The sequence below is a fragment of the Apus apus genome, chromosome 1 (assembly GCF_020740795.1).
Source record: "Apus apus isolate bApuApu2 chromosome 1, bApuApu2.pri.cur, whole genome shotgun sequence".
NCBI lineage: Eukaryota > Metazoa > Chordata > Aves > Apodiformes > Apodidae > Apus > Apus apus.
Genome location: NC_067282.1, coordinates 146509814 through 146529462, shown reverse-complemented (window position 1 = coordinate 146529462; position 19649 = coordinate 146509814). Strand labels below are relative to the sequence as shown.

Below are 19649 nucleotides of genomic sequence, written 5' to 3'. Positions count from 1 at the left end.
AAATATCCAGTGCAATGCAGTGACTTAACTCTGTCAGTTTATCTGACTTCTCTTGTAATTTCTCTATGTATTTTTGACAAAGTATGTTCTGGGAAGGGACCTGCCTGAAACAAACCCATGTTTGAGCGTATCTGGATGTTTTCACTCCAGTGCTGGATGCTGCTTTGCTGTCTTATCACTCAGATGGTTTTGTGACTGTCCAGAGTTTTTACACTTAAATCCCAGTCTTGCTCAACAGCGACAGGGGACCCAAGCAGGAGCTGGGATGGCCACCACACCAAAAGAGGTGGAAAATGCTGTTGGCTTGGAGGAAATCCACACGGAGAGACAAGAACCACCAAAAGGTGGGTTTGTAATGGCAGGACTAGAAATTTGGGCCCTCATTTAGCCAGGGTAGAGGGAGGGTCCCCAGTCCTGACACTCCAGCTGCCTAAAACCTCTACATGGAGCTACAAGAATCAGCTTCATACTGCTCCTCTCCCATCACAGCTGCCAGAATGCAACCTATGGTGGTAGGAAGAGCTGGATGGGTTTTTCCCAGGACCCTGCTTTATGTAAACATTTTCTTATAACTGTAATTCAAGGATTCTTTCATTTGGGATATTTTGTTTTTGAAAATAGCAATGTATTCTATTTCAAAAGCATTTTAAAGTGAAAAAATGTAGAAAAACATAAAACAAAAAGTTCTGCATCTGCAAGAAAAACCCATACTCTCCTGAAATCCTGCAGTGAGTTCTGTTTCATTTCAGATGTAATGTTGATGGGTTTGAGATTACTTAGTTGGGAGAAAAATGGCCTGACAGAAAAATTTGTGCAGCTATGACTTCACCTAAACAAGAGCTTAAAACTGTACAAATACTACAAGCTTTTTGCCAGGTCTGTTTATAAAGCCATCCCAACCCTGACCTTGAGATGCTGTATTTTCTCCTGAAATAGGGGGAGAAAGTCAGGAATAAAGGCTTAGGAGATGCAACTGAGCTGAGAGTCCCTGGCTGTGCTCGTCTTGCAGGGCTGGGACCTGAGGCAGCCCCCAGCTCACACCACCCATGCTGGGAGTGAGCTCGAACCCCAGGGATGCAGAGGGACTCAGCCTCATGGCAGTTTGGGCAAGGGAAGGGTGTAGACCATTGCCCAGATGCAGTCCCAGCCATGGGTTTCTGCAGCAGCTGGAGTAACTCAGTACAAGGCTGTCCTTCCCCCATGCCCATCCTGCCCTCTTCTCCACTGGCTACTGTTTCAGCAGCCCCCTGATATGTCCAGCTACCAGGATGCCCAGTGGTCACACAACTGCTAAATGTTTCCAGCCTTTTTTCTGGTGCAGTCCAACAGTAGCATGAAAACAATTTCAGAAAGAGGGGGAACAATCTGACTGTTTATGTGGTTTTTGTCTCTTTCTTTCTCCTTGGTGTTCAGGGCAGAAGACATTTACAGTGGAAGAAGCTGTGGAAACCATTGGGTTTGGGAGGTTCCACATCTTGCTTTTCCTGATCATGGGAAGCACTGGGGTGGGTATTTGCAGCCATCTGCACTGGCCCTAAAAACCGTTCTCCTCATTTTCCTTATTGATGTGCCTTTTTTAATCATGGGCCTATACTGCAGCTCTTTTCTTTTTCTTTTTTCAGGTACTTTCTCAAGCAGGTGTTATGCTGTTGTTATCTTTAGCCAAAATCAATATTGGCTAGAATTTATATCAGACTTATTCCAGGGCAAAGCTGAGCATGTTGGCCCAGAGCATCCTGGCCTGGCCCCTGCCCTGATGCACTGACAGGGCACATCTTCAGTAGTGCCTGAGGGTTAGATTCAGCCTGATGCCATCCCCAGGGCACCCAAACCCTGCAATCTGGCATGGGAGGCCTGCCCTCCTCTCACCCTTGGCTACCTGAAAAAATACCAAACTGCCAGGGTCTTGGGTTAATTGTCTGATCTGAGAACTGGGGCAAAAGCCTGAAGCCAGGCTGGGGTAAAGATGCACTGGGGACATATCCATGAGAATCACTGCAGTTGAGGTATAAAAGTCTCTAGATATATGTAAATGAAAGGCTCATTTCTTAACTGAAGCCAGATGTTGGGGCAAACAGCCAATGGAGCAATGAAGTTTTTAATCAAAAACAGTTTTAAGAGGTCATCTTCAATACTCAATTTCACTGTCAGGTACCTAACCAAGCAGCTTGGTTTCCAGAGATAGTTTTAAGACCTTCCACTAGCCCAGCTGGGTAGGATCCTCCTGTGCAAAGGATGAGTCTTTCCAGCTTTGCTAGATACACAGTATACCTAGTTATCTGCTTTCTAGCTGCACCTTTCTCCCCTGTTTTCAAGTTTTCACATCTTTCAGATCAGGCTCAGGGCTCAGACCACTATGGAAGCATTATAGCTTCACAGGGCTGTTTGGACATGGTGGAACTGCCATGGCTCCAGGCTTGGTAGGACTAAGGGGTTCCCCTGTGGGCTCCTTGTGTCTTCCCTTCTTGCTAATGTGCACACTCATTCCTGAAGGTGGCTGAAGCCATGGAGATCATGCTAATAGCTGTTGTGTCACCTTTCATCCGATGCGAGTGGCAGCTTCAAGACTGGCAGGTGGCTTTAGTGACAACGGTGAGTGGCTTGTATTCCCTCCATGCAGGTCATCTACTACATGGGCATTGTCCAGGGCTCTCCCATGGGCTTTGTGAAGTACATTTCCCAGTGGACCAAATAAATTCCTAGGGCCTCCTCTCAGGGACAAGAACTGTATCACAACTCTAGAAAACTAGAAAGCAAGCTGATGTGACTGCATGACCCTGCCCAGAGTTGTAATGCCAAACCAAGTCCCCACTTCCATATTCTTACTTTGAAGTCTTTGCAATCCAGCCCTCAGCTGTGAGGTTTGAAGCAGTGAGTACCCACATGGAGGAAGTAAATCCCTGAAGCCACCTCGCTCATCGTTGTGGGTGCTGCGGTTCATCCCGCTGCTTGGAAAGCTATCAACCTGCTCACACTGCAAAGAGCAGAGCTGCCTGGTGCTGCTGGGAGTGGGATCTCCACAGCTGTGTTTCACTTCCACTTAGATGGTGTTTTTTGGCTACATGGTCTTCAGCATAGCACTTGGGTTCCTGGCTGACAGGTATGGTCGCTGGAAGGTGAGTAAGCACCAGGGGCTGCACATCCATTTCCTGGGTCGGTGGGAGCCATGCACCTGACTGAGCCCATGTTTTGATGACTGTAATGTTGCCCCTTTTTCAGATTCTGCTGCTCTCATTCCTCTGGGCAGCCTATTTCTCCCTGCTGACCTCATTTGCTCCATCCTACATCTGGTTCGTGTTCCTAAGGGCCATGGTAGGCGGTGGCGTGTCGGGCCACGCACAAGGGTAAGGCAGTGCTTCTCTCCTCATGGCAGGGGCACCTGCAAGCCAACCTTCATGAGGAGATTAGCAGAGGTACTCACGGACCCAGAGGGGCTGAGGTCCAAAATTTACAGCAAGAAAAGCCCTTTGGCTCATTTTGGCTGAGTCTGGCAGGGTGCCCAGTTTCCCTTGCGCTGAGCCTGATCAGCCATGGCTGCTCAGTGACCTGGAGGAGATGGTGGGGAAGGGGCCTCTACAGGGGCTGGAAGTAGAAAGGGGAGCAAATTCCCACACCATATTGAAACAAAATGCCATTCTATAATTTCACTGAATCCCGGTCAATTGATCTAAATTGTAGTTCCCAAGGTCTCCTGAGCCCAGAAATAGAGAGGGCAGCTGGTTTACGTTAAGCCTGTGACAGAGGGATTATCAAGAACATGTATTGTAAAAACAATTAGACAGGTAACAGATGAGCAAAGGCTGCTTCCTCATAAAAAAGTCACAACAATTCTGCTTAAGTAGCAAATTCTTCTTGAACTGATGTAAAACATTCCCACTTAAATGAAACTTTTTGGCCTGGTGGAGCAGAAAAGGGGGATGTGGAGGGAGAGAGGAGAAGTTTGCAGTATTAACAACCACTTCGCTAGGGGCCTGACAAAATAAATTATTTCTTTTGGCTCTCTCAAGGAAGCAAATGCAACATTTCAACATCTTCTGTGGTTCCTCAAAGCCTGGTCACTGACCATGCAGGAAAGCATAAAGCTGGTCACATTGACCCAAGAGCCCTGTGCTGAAGTGAAGGACAGAAGGGTGCTTTTGGGAGAATGCCCTCTTCACTCAGGCTGTGCATCTGCTGAGCTCCCAGGCCTCCCGCTCTTGCAGGAGAGCCCCTGGTCCCTGGCCACAGAGCTTGCTAATGAGCAGAGGAAACTGCAGATTTGATAAGACACTTCAGTATCTGAGACAGGAGCCAAGACGGGTCTCTCCCCACCCCTCTCTCTTTCCAGCCAAGGAAGCACAACTCACACCTGTGAACCTGAGAGATGCCAGTGCCAGGCCCTCCCCCAAGGGCTGTCCAACTATTTGATAAAAAATAGGCCTGTTTATTTAATGAAAAAAAAAAATTCACTAAAAACTGTCCACTTCTGCAAACGTACTCTGCATCTGTGCTGGCACCTCAGTCACCCTACAGGACCTTCTTGTAGGTTTCCTGGTGCACAGGTTGCAGTGTTTACCTGCCGTATCCTACAGACACGCCTGGAGGGGATTCATGCCATGCATCTCTCTTGAGTGTAATTTGGTGCCTGCCCAAGTGAAAGGTGTATTAAGCAGGGCTCCCCCATCTTTGGGTACTCACTGGTGGAAGTGGGTTGGTACTCTGTCTACAGGCAGCAATGTCCAGCACTGATGGAGCTGAGCTGAACTGCTACTTGATGAGTATAGAAATTCCCTTTATTGCTGTATTTCTGCCTTTTTTTTTCTCTCTCTCTTTTTCTCTAGGCTTATCATAAAGACAGAATTTTTGCCCACTAAATACCGAGGATACATGTTGCCCTTATCTCAAGTAAGAGTGAGCACGTTACTGTTTCTTCTAGCCCCACAATCTGGGAGATTTGTTCTTTTGCTGTTTGGAAACCAGATCTCCAGCACACCAACCTTTCTCCCAGAGCATTCACACTCATAGTCCAAGCACGTGCCTGCTGCCTCCTGCACCCTGCAGCACGGCCTCTGCGTTATTAAGGATGTACACTGGCAGCTGCCTGCAGAAGAGAAGCACTATGTTCTCACATCACTGGATGCTCCAAACATTGCATGGGGACTTTGAGTGATGGCTGACACCTGGCCTCTTGGTTGCCCTGTCAATAACCCCACTGTCTGCTCTAATGGGGACAGTGCCAATGGGCTTTCCAGCAAGCCCTGGGGCTAGCGGCACCACCAGCCCCCTCTGAGCCTGGGCTTAGCCCTCCTGTCTTTGGGAGGTGTTCGCTGATGAAGAGCTCAACATGAGCCAGCAATGTGTGCTTGCAGCCCAGAAAGCTGACCATGTCCATGACCAGCAGGTTGAAAGAAATAATTCTCCCCCTCTAGTCTTGTGAGACCCCACTTGGAGTACTATGTCTAGTTGCAGAACAGGGGCCAAATTCTCTATTGGTATAACTTGGCATTGAGTCCACTGGAGACTCACTAACTTCCAACAGCAGAGATCTGGCCCAATTTTGCGTTCAGTGCTTGTTTCCTTGCAGAGATTTAGCCAAGATGAAAATTCAGGGACATGGGCTTCAACAGAGAAGCAACTGGACGGACAAAAGATGTGGCTTTAAGTACAATGGGAGCCACAGCAAGTTATCTGTTTTCATCTGGAGCTAATTAAGACTATCTTCAGCCATCCCTCCCCAAATCCTTGTCTGTCTCTCTTTCTTTTGTCCAACTCAAGCTCAGCTTCTCAAACAGCTGCAGGATGGCTCAGTTTGAACCACAGCATTCCCCAGCACAGATCCCCATCTGTCTGTGGAACCAAACCAGAGGGGGGAAAATAAATCATTGTCCTGCGTTCATGTTTTAACCTCTCTCTTTCCCTTGGAAAGATATTTTGGTTGGCAGGATCCTTGTTAATCATTGGGCTGGCATCAGTGGTGAACCCAACCATTGGCTGGCGGTGGCTAATCAGAGTTGCCTCCATCCCTGGCATCTTGCTCATCCTGGTGTTCAAGGTAGGAAAAGCCCCTTCCCCAATTCCTGCAGCACCACCCCCAGCCTGGCATCTGCCCAGGCACCAACAGGCATCGCCCTCCACCCCTCATGAGCCTGGGGCTGTCCTTGTGTCTTTCCTTCACCGCTGCAATCCTTTCACCAGGGTGGCTTGGGAAGCTCCTGATGGCCTGGGGAGGCTGCAGACCAGGAGATGGCCTCAGCACATCTTCTTCAGTCTTTACATTTGCTAGGGCTGAGAAAAGAAACCTTAGTAAAATGTTTACACACCAAATGGGTGCCAGAGCCAACCACGACTTCCTTAGGTCTACTCATGCTTCAGAAATAGCAGCCTCGGACATGAGGACCACCTTATTTCTGGGAAGTGATGTGGAAAATCCCTACTTACAGTGCTCATGGGCCCTGCGGTGCTAAGTTACGGCTGGTGCAAGTCATGCAGATGCAAAATCCCTTCCTGCAGTAGAATGGATGCACAAGCTGATCTGGGGTGCTACCTGGGCAGGCAAATGCAAGGTTGCTGTGAATGTCCACTTGTGTAGCTTTGACATTTGGTTTCCCTGATTATTTGTGCCAGAAAAAAAAAAGTAGCAAAAGTTTTAATCTAGAAGAGAAAAATATGCAGTCAGTATACATACCTTTTAAAAAGGAGTATTTAATTTGTATTTCAATAAATAATAGTGTATAATTTAATAGAGCCATCGTTTAATGAAAAGATATTTTATTTTGGGAGGAGCACGAGGTATGGGTGAATGTTGGAAATGCTTGTGAGCGGTGAGTTTGTTTTTAAATTTCATCCATATCTTCCTTTTTTTAATGGCCTTGTTGAGTCTTCCAAGTCTTTTGCTTTAGTAAGTGACACGTGCCTCATCCTGTTGCAGAACTTCAATGTATTTACGGGTTGTTTTTGCGAAACGTTGTGTCTTTGGCTCCCACCTTTCACAAGTGCTTCCACAGGTGGCTCAGTAGCAGACTGCTGTGAGCTGGACGACAAAATGGGTTTATTGAGAAGGGTGAGCCCCCCAGCATGGGGCATGGGGAGCTGAGACATGCGGGGGTGCCCTAGGCCATGGCTGGGAAGGAGGACAAGCAAAAGGCTTTGCCAGCTCAGGTGGTGCCTTGTGGTAACCTGGCCAGGCTCCTGGGCGTGGCGGGAAGCTGAGAGTAGGGCTGGATGGACAGAAAGGTGCAGAGAGGTTCTCTGATGGCACTTCGCTTTCAGTTCATCCCGGAGTCGGCGCGATACAACATCTCCACAGGAAATACAGCAGCTGCCCTGGCCACACTGCAGAGGATAGCCAAGATTAACAAGGCAGCAATGCCCGAGGGGGTGCTGAAAGATTCCCCCAAGGTAAGAGGAACCCACAAGGCTGCCTGGCACCTCCTTCCCACATAGAGCTGCCAGCATCTGGTGTTCTGGGAGGGAGCAGGATCGCCAAGCACATCTCTTCCTCTCCTTGCCTGGTTTCTTTCCAAACAACTACTGAATGTGATGATTAAGATGTCATTTTCTTTTGGAGAGATAGTAATCTTGGCCCTCAAAATGGAATTGAGTTTTCTGCCTTTTTTTTTTTTTTTGCATTCTCTGTGTTCGCTCAGAAAAATATCATGCTGAGAAAGGATCTGCTTCCTTTACCACAAAAAGGGTTCCTGGCAAAGTGTTTTCTTTATTCCCCATCCATCCACCAGGGGTGTCCCCTGTGCCATGAGACCTGGGTCCTGCCCTTTGGGCTCATTCTCAGGGCTGTGACTGGTGAGGCTGCAAGGGTCACTGAGGTGAGGTCAACCCACCACCTACAGAGGTTTCTTCCCGCCCCTGGCCAGGCTTGTCCTCTGGGTCCCAGCACTCCAGGTACCTGAGCATGGAGCCAGAGAGCAGTAGAAGAGGGTCAAAGCAGGAGAGGCCTGTAATCAGCTGAGCAGCTCAGGAGTTGATCACTACTGGTCTAAAATGCCCAAAAGCATGTATGAGTGTTGCAGGCATGGCAGGAGAAGAGTTGGGGGCCAGGGCCCCTTCCTTAGCCTGCTCCCTCTTGCCCCCAGTCTGGACCCTGCTGGTTGCAGAGTAAGAGGAATTATTCAGGTGGCTCCTTTGACTGCCAAGAGAGGAAAATTGGACAAAACTATTGTCCAGGACCTCAAAATTATTATTCAATTCCTTTTTAAGTAATTTTCTTGGACCTCTTTGCTGCTTATTCAGTCCCACAGGCACAAAGCATTGTCCTTAGCAATTCATGCAAGATCAAGATGGTGCTATTTTATTGGAATAAATTAGGATTAAAGTTTCCCTGTAGTTTAGTTGAGTTTATATAATGGACCCACGTTGACTGTGGGAAGGGTTGTTAGCTGTGCACCCTGTCAGGTTTAACTAATGATGATGAAAATAAAAGTAAAAGCAAGCCAACCCATCCCTGTTGACCTGTCTCCCTTCTGTGGTTGGATACTGAGGCAGCTGCTGGCTCTTGGAGAGCAGCAAGGCAGGCAAGGCCCCCCAGTGACAGCTTGTCTCTCTGCTCACTGGGATTTCAGGCCTCCCGGGAAGATGTATGTGGCCACAGACTTGCTCCACAGGCAGAGAAGTGGACACTAGGCCCCTTCTCCAGCCTGTGAGGCAAGGGGAGCTACCAGCAGCTCCAGCAGTGCTGGCTCCCAACAGCAACCAGGTCCTTCTCTGGCACTGTGATGGTCATATTGGGGACAGACTGCTGGGAGCTGCGGGGGCCTGTGGGGGCTGGAAGTGTTCAGGGTGTTCTCTTTCCCTCCATCCTTTGCAGTGTGTCCTTCTGCAGGCCTCCTTTGGGAAGAGGGGCTTTCCTCTCTGGAGGGCTGATGGGGTGCTTTGTTGCACCATCTGTCTGTCTGTGCCATCAGAAGCCTGGGGTGCCAGCTGCTGCTGCAGAACACTTGCCCCTGTATAAAAGATGCCTTTTTAAAAACTTTTGTTTCTGTCAAATGATTTGCAGGAAAGGAGAGGAAGATTCAAGGACCTCTTCCACCCCAAATACCTCAGAACCACTTTGCAGATATGGATCATATGGTAAAAAAAAGTTGTTTAGTGTTTGGTTGGTTTGGTTTGTGTTTTTTTTTTTCTCGCTTGTCAGCTCATTCTCTCAGTTGAATGGGGAAGAAGCTCCATTTACTCTTCCTTTACAAAGCACCATTTCTGCCTAGAGAGGTGGCTGCAGATTCTTTGCAGCTGGATGTGGGCATGGGTCATTGTAGGCTTGTCTTGATCTCAGTCCATGCCTCAGACACCCTGTGCCAGTTGGTGTTAACATAGGCAGAAAAAGTCTGAATATCCAGGACATTGCAGGATGCCATGAGTCCCTCCTCAGGACAGGGCAGCTCAGAGAGGTGGGGTAGGAACCAGAGGAGAGCCACAGGAGAGAGCCCATGCCTGCCTGCAGCATGTGCCAGCCGTGTGCCTGTGGCTCTGCTTTCCTTCTTCGGGTGAATGTGTTCTTGCTGAGAGGAGGACAAATGCACCACCCACTTTTGCAGGCCAGCCAGTGGATCAGTGAAATAGGGCTCCAACAGCAACACATTAACTGCTGCCAGTGCCACTGGCTGGGGAAAATTATGGTAGAAGAGGGATGGGTTCCACATGCAATGTTCCCAGTAGCTGGATGTATCATATGTTTCATTGACTTTGCTGTCTGGAATGGCAATGTATAAATAATGGGTCCATGGGAACTCATTGACCCAAAATGTTGCTAAGTCAGGCCGTTATTTTTTTATGGGTTCCCCCCCTCCTTAAATTGTACATCTTATGAAATACCTTTCTTTTTGTCTTTTAATCCTCTCCTAATCCCCCAAGGAGTTGCTGGCATGTTCTCAAGTTTGCATTCCTGCCCCCCTGTGTCCTGAGCATCCCTCTGCCTCCCCAGGCAGCTCATTTGCAAGACCAGATTTTACTGCTCATTTCTGAAACTGCCAGCAGGGATAAAAAAAGTGAAAATTGCATCTCCACCAGCTTATGATGAGGTGCCTGCTGAATTACTTGATAATGATACAGTCAGGCTGCCATCACCGATGCTGTGCTCCTGACAGCCAGCCAGAGTGCGATGTGAGCCTCTCCAGCCAGTTAATGAAAAGTCCTTTCAAAAATTTCTGGGCAGAAAGGATAAGGATTTAAAAATAAAACAAAACAAAACCAACCCTGGACAGTTTATGTGGGCTGTAAGCATCGGGGCTGATGGTGAGATTCCCTGGTCAGGCCATCCTTGGGCAAGGGATGATTTGGAACCGTCTCCAATTACAGCCCTGTGTGAGGAAAGGGACTGAAGAGAGCAAGAAACAGCATGAAGGGCAGCCAAACAGCTGAGCTATGAGCTGGGTTGGGATCCTCCAAGGAAGAGACATGCATGGACAGAGGTGGTAGTGGTGTGCTACATGGGTGCCTGGGTCACCACTGGGGTCAGGCGAAGGGGGTCCATCACACAACGTGTTAAAGCTGCGGCACTCCGTTGGGGTCCCAGAGCACCCAAACCCTGCTGCATTTCAGTTTCCTCCGCTTCCCCACCACTGCTGCTGCTCACAGCACCCTTCTGCCCCACAGGCTCGGCATAGCTTTTGCTTATTACGGCGTCATCTTGGCCAGCACCGAGTTACTGGAGCGGGACCCGGTCTGTGGCGCCGCAGCAGCCCCGGCACCGGGCCCCAGCCTGGCCTCTGAGGAGACCCACAGCCCCTGCCACTGCCGCTTCCTGGGACCCGCAGCCTACCAGACCATGATCATCAGCACCGCGGGAGAGATCGCACGTAAACTCCCCTCCCCGCCCTGCTGGTCCCCTGGGCGAGCCAGCTGTTCCTTGCTGCTTTCAGCTGGGCATGCACCTCAAGGTGTGCCGGGGGTTGAAATGTCCTCGACGCTGCCGGCAAGTGCCAGGCACAGGTTCTTCAAATGAAGGTCTGGGACACAGACCGTGAGCTGGTGGCAAGAGGCAAGGGAGGGAATTGCTCCCCAGGTGAGTAATTCAGCTTCTGATGGGCAGGACAAGTTCACGCAACAGCAGAGACAAAGATCTCCTTTGCAGTTCCATCACCCTTGGTTAAAGTCCAGGGGAAATGGCTCCTAACTTCCCAGAAATGAGCCTGGCTTCCCAAATTCTCAGACATAGTTTTTGGAAAGTGATTAAATAAGCAAGGATATCAAATAATCAGATTGATGTAATTGAATGCACTGCACAACTGCCCTACTTCCCAAGAGTTGTGGTCTCAGGAGTAGGTCCCGTGCTGAGTGCTACAGTAAATTCCAAAGTGCCCAGGGAATCCCCAGCAAACCAAAATGCTTCCTCATGCAGCCTGCCTGGGAGTACTGGGGGATGACAGGATGGCCCAAAGACACCCATTTGGCACCTGTAAGAGAGCCTGGCACTGTGTGTGGATCTAGCATTGTAACACTGCTGGAGAGGTGAAGGTTTTCCCTGGTTCATGTTTCAGCATCTGAACTACAAAGTGACCACGTGCTGCATCCTGCAGGTGCAGCCCCTGCTGGGACCACTCCAGTGGTGCATTCAGGTGCTGGCTTGTCTCCTGGCTCATGGTGGGACTCAAAATGGTACATTCTGGGCCCCAGTGTTTGGTTAGACCATGGCCACAGGGATCAAAATCACCCAGACCAGCAGTGTTCACCCAGCAGGTGCCTTCCTTGCCTGTGCTATGCATGGCTCAGGACCAGCACTGGTATCCTGCTCCAGTATGGCAAGGCAGTTTCAGAGACACTTTCATCCTCTAAGAGGAAGGACAAACAAAACAGATAGGGAAAATTATAGAATTTGGGTACAGGAAGAGAATTAATAGGGCTTGTGCATTTTTTTAGTGTGTTTGGTGGGTGCTGGGGATACAGAGGGGTGATTTTGAGGCATGCTGCTTAAGGTTTATGAAGACGGACAACTATTGCAGTTAGGTCATCTAAAAATTTATGGCTTTCCTTTTTGTCTTTAGTAAATCCTTTGAACATTCTTGGCATCAATTTCCTTGGAAGACGCCTGAGCCTGTGTATCACCATGGGATGCACGGCGCTGTTCTTTCTTCTCCTTAATATCTGCACCTCAAGGTAGTCTGGATCAGCATGTGGGTCTTGTTGGGGAGCAAGGGGAGGCACGCAACACAGAGGACAGTACCTCTCAGGTCACCAGTTGATCAAGCCAGTGATTCTTGTCATCTGAAAGAAAAAAACCCAACCCCTCTGACTAGCTCCCTGCACTTCCTGGGAAAGCTGCGGCAGAACCTGTGGCGCAGTGGTGTGCAGAGCAACTCACTGGTATGACTGAGACCATATAGCTTCCCCTGAGCATACAACTAACTGCTTTCTAGTACAGTCTAGAAAATGAAAAATTATATGATCAACATCCATTAGAAAGAAGTAATATTTTTCTTTCAGTCTCTTTCCTTTGCCCCTTTGTTTTTGGCAATGCTGCAGAAGCGTTCTAATTGGAAAAGACCTTTAAGATCATCGAGTCCAACCATAATCTAACTCTACCAACCATTAACCTAGCTCTACCAACCATTAACCTAACTCTACCAAGTCCAGTGCTTAAACCATGCTCCTTATTACCACATCTTTCTGTTTTTTAAACACCTCCAGGAATGGTGATTCAACCACCTCCCTGGGCAACCTACTGGTGTGTTTAATTACCCTTTCAGTGAAGAAGTTTCTTCTAATATCTAACCTAAACCGCCCCTGGTGCAACTTGAGTCCATTTTCTCTTATCCTACCTGTATCTTCTCTAATTTGTACCATCAGGCACTTCATGAGGAGCTCCAGACATCAAGGGGAAAGGCTGCTATGAGTGCTGTAATTATCAGGTTGATTTGTGAGGATGTGTAAGAAAGACACCCCCCCACACCCCTCAAGCTGGCAGAGCTCAAAGGTCACTGAAAATCAGGACAGCTTTGAGCTGAAGTTTCCTCTGAACTGGCTGGTAGCTGGAGTGGGAGGCTGCAAATAGTTGTTAAGCTATATCAGCCCCTGTGACTGTGCTGCCAGTCATCCACTAAGGCTTCTGTATGGCTATTATTGCCTTTTTTTTTTTTTTTTTTTTTTTTTCCTTCCCACTTCTCCCTGAAATTGAGCCTGGGCCATCATGTCTGCTTGCAACAATTTTACAGAGGAGCCAAAAGTGTGGGCTAGGCTGGAAGTCAGACTTGACCATAGTACTGAAGGCATCAGCTGGGCCAGGATGGTCCTGTTCTGATCATTCCCTTCAGCCTCTAACACCAGCCTAAAGGAAACCTAAAATGCAACAGCCTCTTGTCAAACATGCCTTGCCAATGGACTGAAGAAAGACTATACTTGTCAACAATTAACTTTTCCTTATTCTTGCATTATATTAAGCAGGTAAAAGCCTTAGCGTGCTGAACAGATGAGGCTGTGTCTCTGCTCATCACTGCTCAGACATACTAACTTTTTGCTCCACTTGGCTTTTTCTCTCTAGCACAGGCATGACTGGGTTTCTCTTCATGCTGCGTGCCTTGGTTTCAGCAAACTTCAACACCATCTACATTTACACAGCAGAGGTGGGTCCTCCTGAAAGTACGGTAAGCTGCTCTGGGGCATCAAAGACCTTTTGCCCATTCTCAGTAATGCTGCCATACTTATTGACTAGTTAGAGTCACCTTACTTGATCTAAGTATCTCTGGCTTCCTGGCCACTCTGTTTTCCTATGAAAGATCAGAGAAGGAATTAGAAAACTAATTGGAGCTGTCAAGAGCAAGTGGAAGAGGAAAGCAATGCCCCGATGAGCCACCTGTTGGCCAGCCAGTAAAAAACGCTATTCTTGAGGTTGTTATGTGCCAGCATCTTCCAAAATTCACTATCTTGCCCCTCCACAACCCCGCCAAAGTTAGAAAATACCATTTTTTCCACTTAATGGAAATTGCTGTGTTCTGTCTGCAAATAGTTTTATTCCTTAAGAGAGCTTGTCCTTCACACACCTTTGGAGTCATGAGATCTGTGGGTTAAGTATGCATTGTTGGGGGTTTTTGTTGTGTGGGGCTTCTTTAAAACAATTGTGTGGAGTTAAGTGTACTGCCTTGCAGATTGAGTAAAGTGATAAAAAGCAAACACAAGTAGCACCCTTCTTTTAATAGCACACTATATTATTTAAGTACACTCCAGGCTTGATTAATATCGATGTTTCAATAGTCCTGAACTGGATGATGTTGATGTGAAGACCACTGCTGCAATAGCCATGTCACAAATCAATAATACTCAACATTTAATCAATGATCAACCCCAAATCTCCTTTCCAGCCACATGCCTGGGCCCCCTCTGTAATTACCTTACCTCCATTGGCTTGGCCCAGGAAAGTATTTAAACAAAGGCTTACATGAGTGTACTTACTAAACTCTATTAACAGGCATTAAGCAAAACACATGCTTAAGTGTTTTATTGGCACAGGTGTTTAGAAGATGTGAAAAAGAAAATACACAAAGCACATTCTTCTAAGCCTGGGGTTTTCTTACTGGGATCTGTTTTTTTCTTTTTCCTCCTTCTAAACAAAAGTGTTGTTGATACAAATAAATATGCGGTCTAGAAGGCTGCAAACAATATCCTTTCTTCCTGCTTCCCAGATACAGGGCAGGGCAATATAAATTTAATTCTTCCTTTAGCACCCATCATATCCTTTGTGACTTTGATGTGAGCTGCCCAGCACAGCTGGGAGAAAATGGGGGAAGCAGGAAGTAGGGCAAGGAGCAAGCAGCAGGAGAATCCAGCTTTGATTGACTTGCTCTAAAACTTACTTGGGGCAAAAAATGTCAGATTTGTAATGGCACAAATTAGGCTCAAAGGAGCCTTAATTTATTTTCATATCTTATCCTACTAGCTGCCTTTGATAATGTAATAGGTTGCTCTGCAAAAAATGAAAACAAAAGAAGAGAAATAAGGACACACATCACAGATTGTTGTTGCACTAATCTGATTTCTTTCTGGCATATTTTAGGTTTACCCCACCCCAATGCGAGCCTTGGGGATGGGAACAAGCGGGTCATTGTGCCGTGTTGGAGCTATGGTGGCCCCATTTATAGCACAAGTAAGAGCATGTCTGATGTTGTTGGTAAACATTGTGCCTACCATGGCTATCAAATATAGAAAGAAGCTCCTGAAGTTAATTTAAAAAAAAAAAAAATAGGGAATTCCCAACTTCTATGGTCTTTGTCTGCCCAAACCTCATCCCAGGGCTTAGCTTGCTAGTATTACTTTCTGAAAGCTGTTAAGTTAGTAAGACATTGTTTCTCTTATTGTGAAGTCTCTCAGGTGTTTGTGGTCCTTTATTCACTCCTTATTTCCTAATTAACCCCCATACCACTGAGCTGATGTTTGAACTGTTTTGCCTGCAGGTTCTCATGAGTGTTTCCTTCATTGGGGCCCTCTGTCTTTTTGCATCTGTGTGCGTCGTCTGCGCAATCTCAGCGGTCACGCTGCCCATCGAGACCAAGGGCAGGGCACTGCAGGTTTGTGTTACCATTCCAGGAGCTCCTGGGTATTTAAATGCTATTTAGAAACTTGTAGATTATGATTCAACTAGATCCCAAACCAAACTCCTCTGATGGTTCATAAGCCAAAGTAAGGCCTGACAGGCAAGCACAGGAACGGTGCTTTTGCAGCAGCTTAAATAACTCACTCCAGTTGCCTAAAGTTCAGCATCTCATAAAAGAACAATGCATAGATTCATAGAATCATTAAGGTTAGAAAAGACTGTTAAGATCATCAAGGCCAGCTGTCAACCCAACATGACCATGCCCACTAAACCATGGCCTGAAGTGCCATATTGACCTTTTTTTTAACACCCCCAGGGATGGTGTCTCCACCACTTTCCTGGACAGCTTGTTCCAATGCTTGACTGCTCTTTCAGTAAAGATTTTTTTTTCTAATATCCAATCTAAACCTTCCCTGGTGCAACTTGACGCCATTTCCTCTCACTGTAAAAAAAACCCGGGAGACCCACCCCAGCCCCAGCTACCTCATGCAAGCTTCAGCTAGTGTAATCACCTCTTTGCTAATATCTCCAGTCCTGACTTGGAAGTTCCTGCTTCACCAGCACACATTCTGTTCTGCCTGTGCTGCAGGGAGAGGGGACAGCAGATACAAGTGATACCTTAAACTCCTAAAGCCATTTCTTCATCAAATTCAAGTGAAAAGCCCCAAATGCAACATCCTGTTAGTGAAGCCCTTGTGGCTAGTGGTTCCCAAAAAGTAGTCAGCTAAAAGACTAAGGGTGAAGGTTAAATTCACCCTCCCATGCACAGATCACACTCGTCTTAATTACAGGAGGTGATGAGCAAGTCTGTTATTAGTCAATCCAGCTATACTAGCATGGAAATTTTGATATGTGTACAGTACACCCATATCACACTGCCTGTTATTCTGCAGTCTTACCTGTATAAATGAGAAGACCATGGGCTAAATAATCCATGGTATTTAGCAGCCTAGAGCAAGATAGAGGTTTGATCAAACAGTTTTATGTGGTATTCAGAACCACTTTTTTAAAAATCGTATATATAAACACACACACACTCACTTAGGTTCATTGTGTCACGTCTTCTAAGGTTTCCCCAAGGTGCATGGGCCAGTTACCTTAAGGTTTTCAGGAAAACAGCATAGTAATCATTGCCTGCTTTTTTAAATGCATGTCTTTTAGAAATGCTTGTTTGTTTGGGGTTTTTTACTATCATTTAAAGTATCTATATAATATTCCATAAAAGACTGTGGGGAAATACCGGTTTAAGAAGTGAAGAATGTCTGGAGAGCAGTCCTGAGGAGAAGGACTTGGGGGTGGTAGTTGATGAGAAGCTTGACATGAGCCACCAGTGTGTGCTGGAGCCCAGAGAGCAACTGCATCCTGGGCTGCATCAAAAGAAGTGTGGCCAGCAGGGCCAGGGAGGAGATTCTGCCCCTCTGCTCTGCTCTGGTCAGACCCCACCTGGAATACTGTGTACAGTTCTGGTGCCCTCAGCACAAGAAAGATATAGACCCATTGGAGAGGGTCCAGAGAAGGGCCACCAAGATGATCAAAGGCCTGGAGCACCTCTGCTATGAAGACAGGCTGAGAGAGTTGGGGCTGTTCAGCCTAGAGAAGAGAAGGTTCAGAGGAGACCTTATAGCACCTTCCAGTACTTGAAAGGGGCTACAGGAAAGCTGGGGAGGGGCTTTTCATCAGAGAAGACAGTGATAAGACAAGGGGTGATGGTTTTAAACTGAGGCAGGGGAGATTTAGGTTAGATATTAGGAAGAAATTCTTCACTATAAGGGTGGTGAGGAACTGGAATGGGTTGCCCAGGGAGGTTGTTGATGCCCGATCCCTGGAGGTTTGTAAGGCCAGGTTGGATGAGGTTTTGTGCAACCTGGTCTAGTGGTAGGGTTCCCTGCTCATGGCAGGAGGGTTGGAACTTGATGATCTTTGAGGTCCCCTCCAACTTTAGTGATTCTATGATTCTGTAAGTCGTCAAAGCAAGCTATTCTTCCCTTGTGGGTGAAATTTAACCACATGGCAGAGGTCAGAGAGCCACTTAGGCCTTCAAATGGTTGGATTTACAAGAATTACCTAGCAAAGCACTTAATTAAAACTGTTCCAGGCATTAAAAAAAAAAAAAAAAAAAAAAAAAAGCAGCAGCTTTGATTCAACTATAGTTGGATTAACTTTAGCTAATAGTGGTTGAGAGAAATACAAGTATAATGATTCCTTAATGGGACACCCCCCTCCCCCCTTTTCCTAGGGACTTAATAGCATTATTATCCTTGCTACAAGTGAGTTACAAGCTCCAGCTGCTGCCCTTTACATGCACAAGTTAAAAGGACAGAAAAATAAAAATCTGCAGAACTACACGAGTACTCAGAGAAGCCATCATTAGATCTTAAATTAAACTTGCTCACTCTTATCTCGTGGTCATTTCAGAGACCACATTTGTGTACAGTCACTCAGAGACTGCTGGATCGTGATTGTTGAACATATTGTCCAAGGGCCTCACACAGCACAGTCATTCCAATCTATATAAGAATTTAAATACATCACATAAAAGCTTTTAACATAGCAGTCTTTAGGCCTCAGGCTCTTGGCAATAAATGTGTTTCATAAAACTAAGTCTGAATGAACCAACCAGAGAAACGTAACTTTCTGTGAAATCTAGACAAATAAACAGCTTATCTACTTGTTTCAGTTTATTAGGACAGCATCACTTCACCCTCAAAGCAGTTGTGGGGACGAGTGCCTGTCAGAGGCAAGACCTTTCAGACAGAACCAAATGCATACTATTTTCCTCTGCATCCATTTCTGTTGGTTTTCCTGTGCCTTTTATTAATTTAATCTATTTTTCCCCTTCTTTTTAGCAAGTAAAATGAAAGTGAGCGTTTGATGTTGGACTGGGTAGGAAAGAAAAATAAACCTTTGGAATCTGTCATTTCCTGTGAGCTGCATTTGATGTTGATTGCTTCTCCAAACCGTATCCATTATTAAAAATAAATAAATAAATAATTGCAACCAAACAGTGTACGGGCTATGGCTTTTATTGCCAGATTTCTCAAGAACGTTCCCTTTCTTATGATGCAATAAAAAGATGCTTTCTACCTGTCCCGTAAAACAGGGTGGAGACTCTTTACCAGTAGTGCTATTAGTAGTGCCATTCCACACACCAAAATAAAAAAACAAGGGAGGGAATAGCCAAAATTCACTGGAGTGAGGCCATGGGGGGGGGGGGGGGGGCGGGGCACGAGGGCAGAACTAGATGCAGTTTATGCCATAGCCACTTGAAAGAATATAGTGGGTTCTTTTTTTTTTTTTTAAAAAAAAAGAGCATTCCTGAACTATTTGTGCATGTAGCAGCTGCATTAAAGTAGTTAAATTTAACATCTCAAACCTGATTGTAGCGGCAATATCTGAAGCTTCTTAGGGTGACATTTAAGACCATAAAATGCAAGCTGAGTCAGACTTTTCCAGTGGATTATTTAAACAGAGACATTTCAAACAGCTTACAGCAAACGGGTTAAGTAACTGGACTGCAGGACTACATCTTGCTTCTCTCTCCGCTATTTTCTGCTGGGAGAACAAAACTTGAGTGTGAAGTTATATCGGTGTCTAACTCCATACTTAAATCACAGAATGGTTAAGGTTGGAAGGGACCCCAAAGATCATCAGGTTCCAAACACCCTGCTATGAGCAAGGACACCTCACACCAGACCAGGCTGCACAAAGCCCCATCCAACCTTGCCTTAAACAACTCCAGGAAGGGGCTTCCACAACCTCCCTAGGCAACCTATTCCAGCACCTCACTACCCTCATGGTGAAGAATTTCTTCCTGCTGTCTAACCTAAATCTCCCCTCTTTCAGTTTAAAACCATTACCCCCTTGTCCTATCACTATCTTCTCTGATGAAAAGCCCCTCCCCAGCTTTCCTGCAGCCCCTTTCAAGTACTGGAAGGCTGCTATAAGGTCTCCCTGGAGCCTTCTCTTCTCTGGGCTGAACAGCCCCAACTCCCTCAGCCTGTCTTCATAGCAGAGGTGCTCCAGCCCTTTGATCATCTTGGTTCTTCTCTGGACCCTCAACAGCTCCATGTCTTTCCTCTGCTGAGGGCTCCAGAGCTGAACACAGTACTCCAGGTGTGGCCTCACCAGAGCAGAGTAG

General features: G+C 46.7%; 2 protein-coding genes across 2 annotated transcripts; both read left to right on the top strand.

Annotated features, from left to right (window-relative positions):
* Window positions 1–265: 265 nt before the first annotated feature.
* Window positions 266–2703, top strand: LOC127384609 (putative transporter SVOPL). Its single transcript, XM_051619319.1, has 3 exons — window positions 266–344; window positions 1414–1505; window positions 2494–2703. Exons 1-3 carry the CDS (start codon window positions 266–268, stop codon window positions 2701–2703), a joined length of 381 nt encoding a protein of 126 aa, XP_051475279.1.
* Window positions 2704–3044: 341 nt separating this feature from the next.
* LOC127379820 (putative transporter SVOPL) lies at window positions 3045–18500 on the top strand. Its single transcript, XM_051607970.1, has 12 exons — window positions 3045–3116; window positions 3220–3344; window positions 4821–4884; window positions 5906–6031; window positions 7249–7377; window positions 8990–9063; window positions 10585–10787; window positions 11973–12084; window positions 13466–13547; window positions 14975–15064; window positions 15372–15485; window positions 18358–18500. The coding sequence occupies exons 1-12, from the start codon at window positions 3045–3047 to the stop codon at window positions 18367–18369; spliced, it is 1203 nt and encodes a 400-aa protein (XP_051463930.1). The 3' UTR covers window positions 18370–18500.
* Window positions 18501–19649: the final 1149 nt, after the last annotated feature.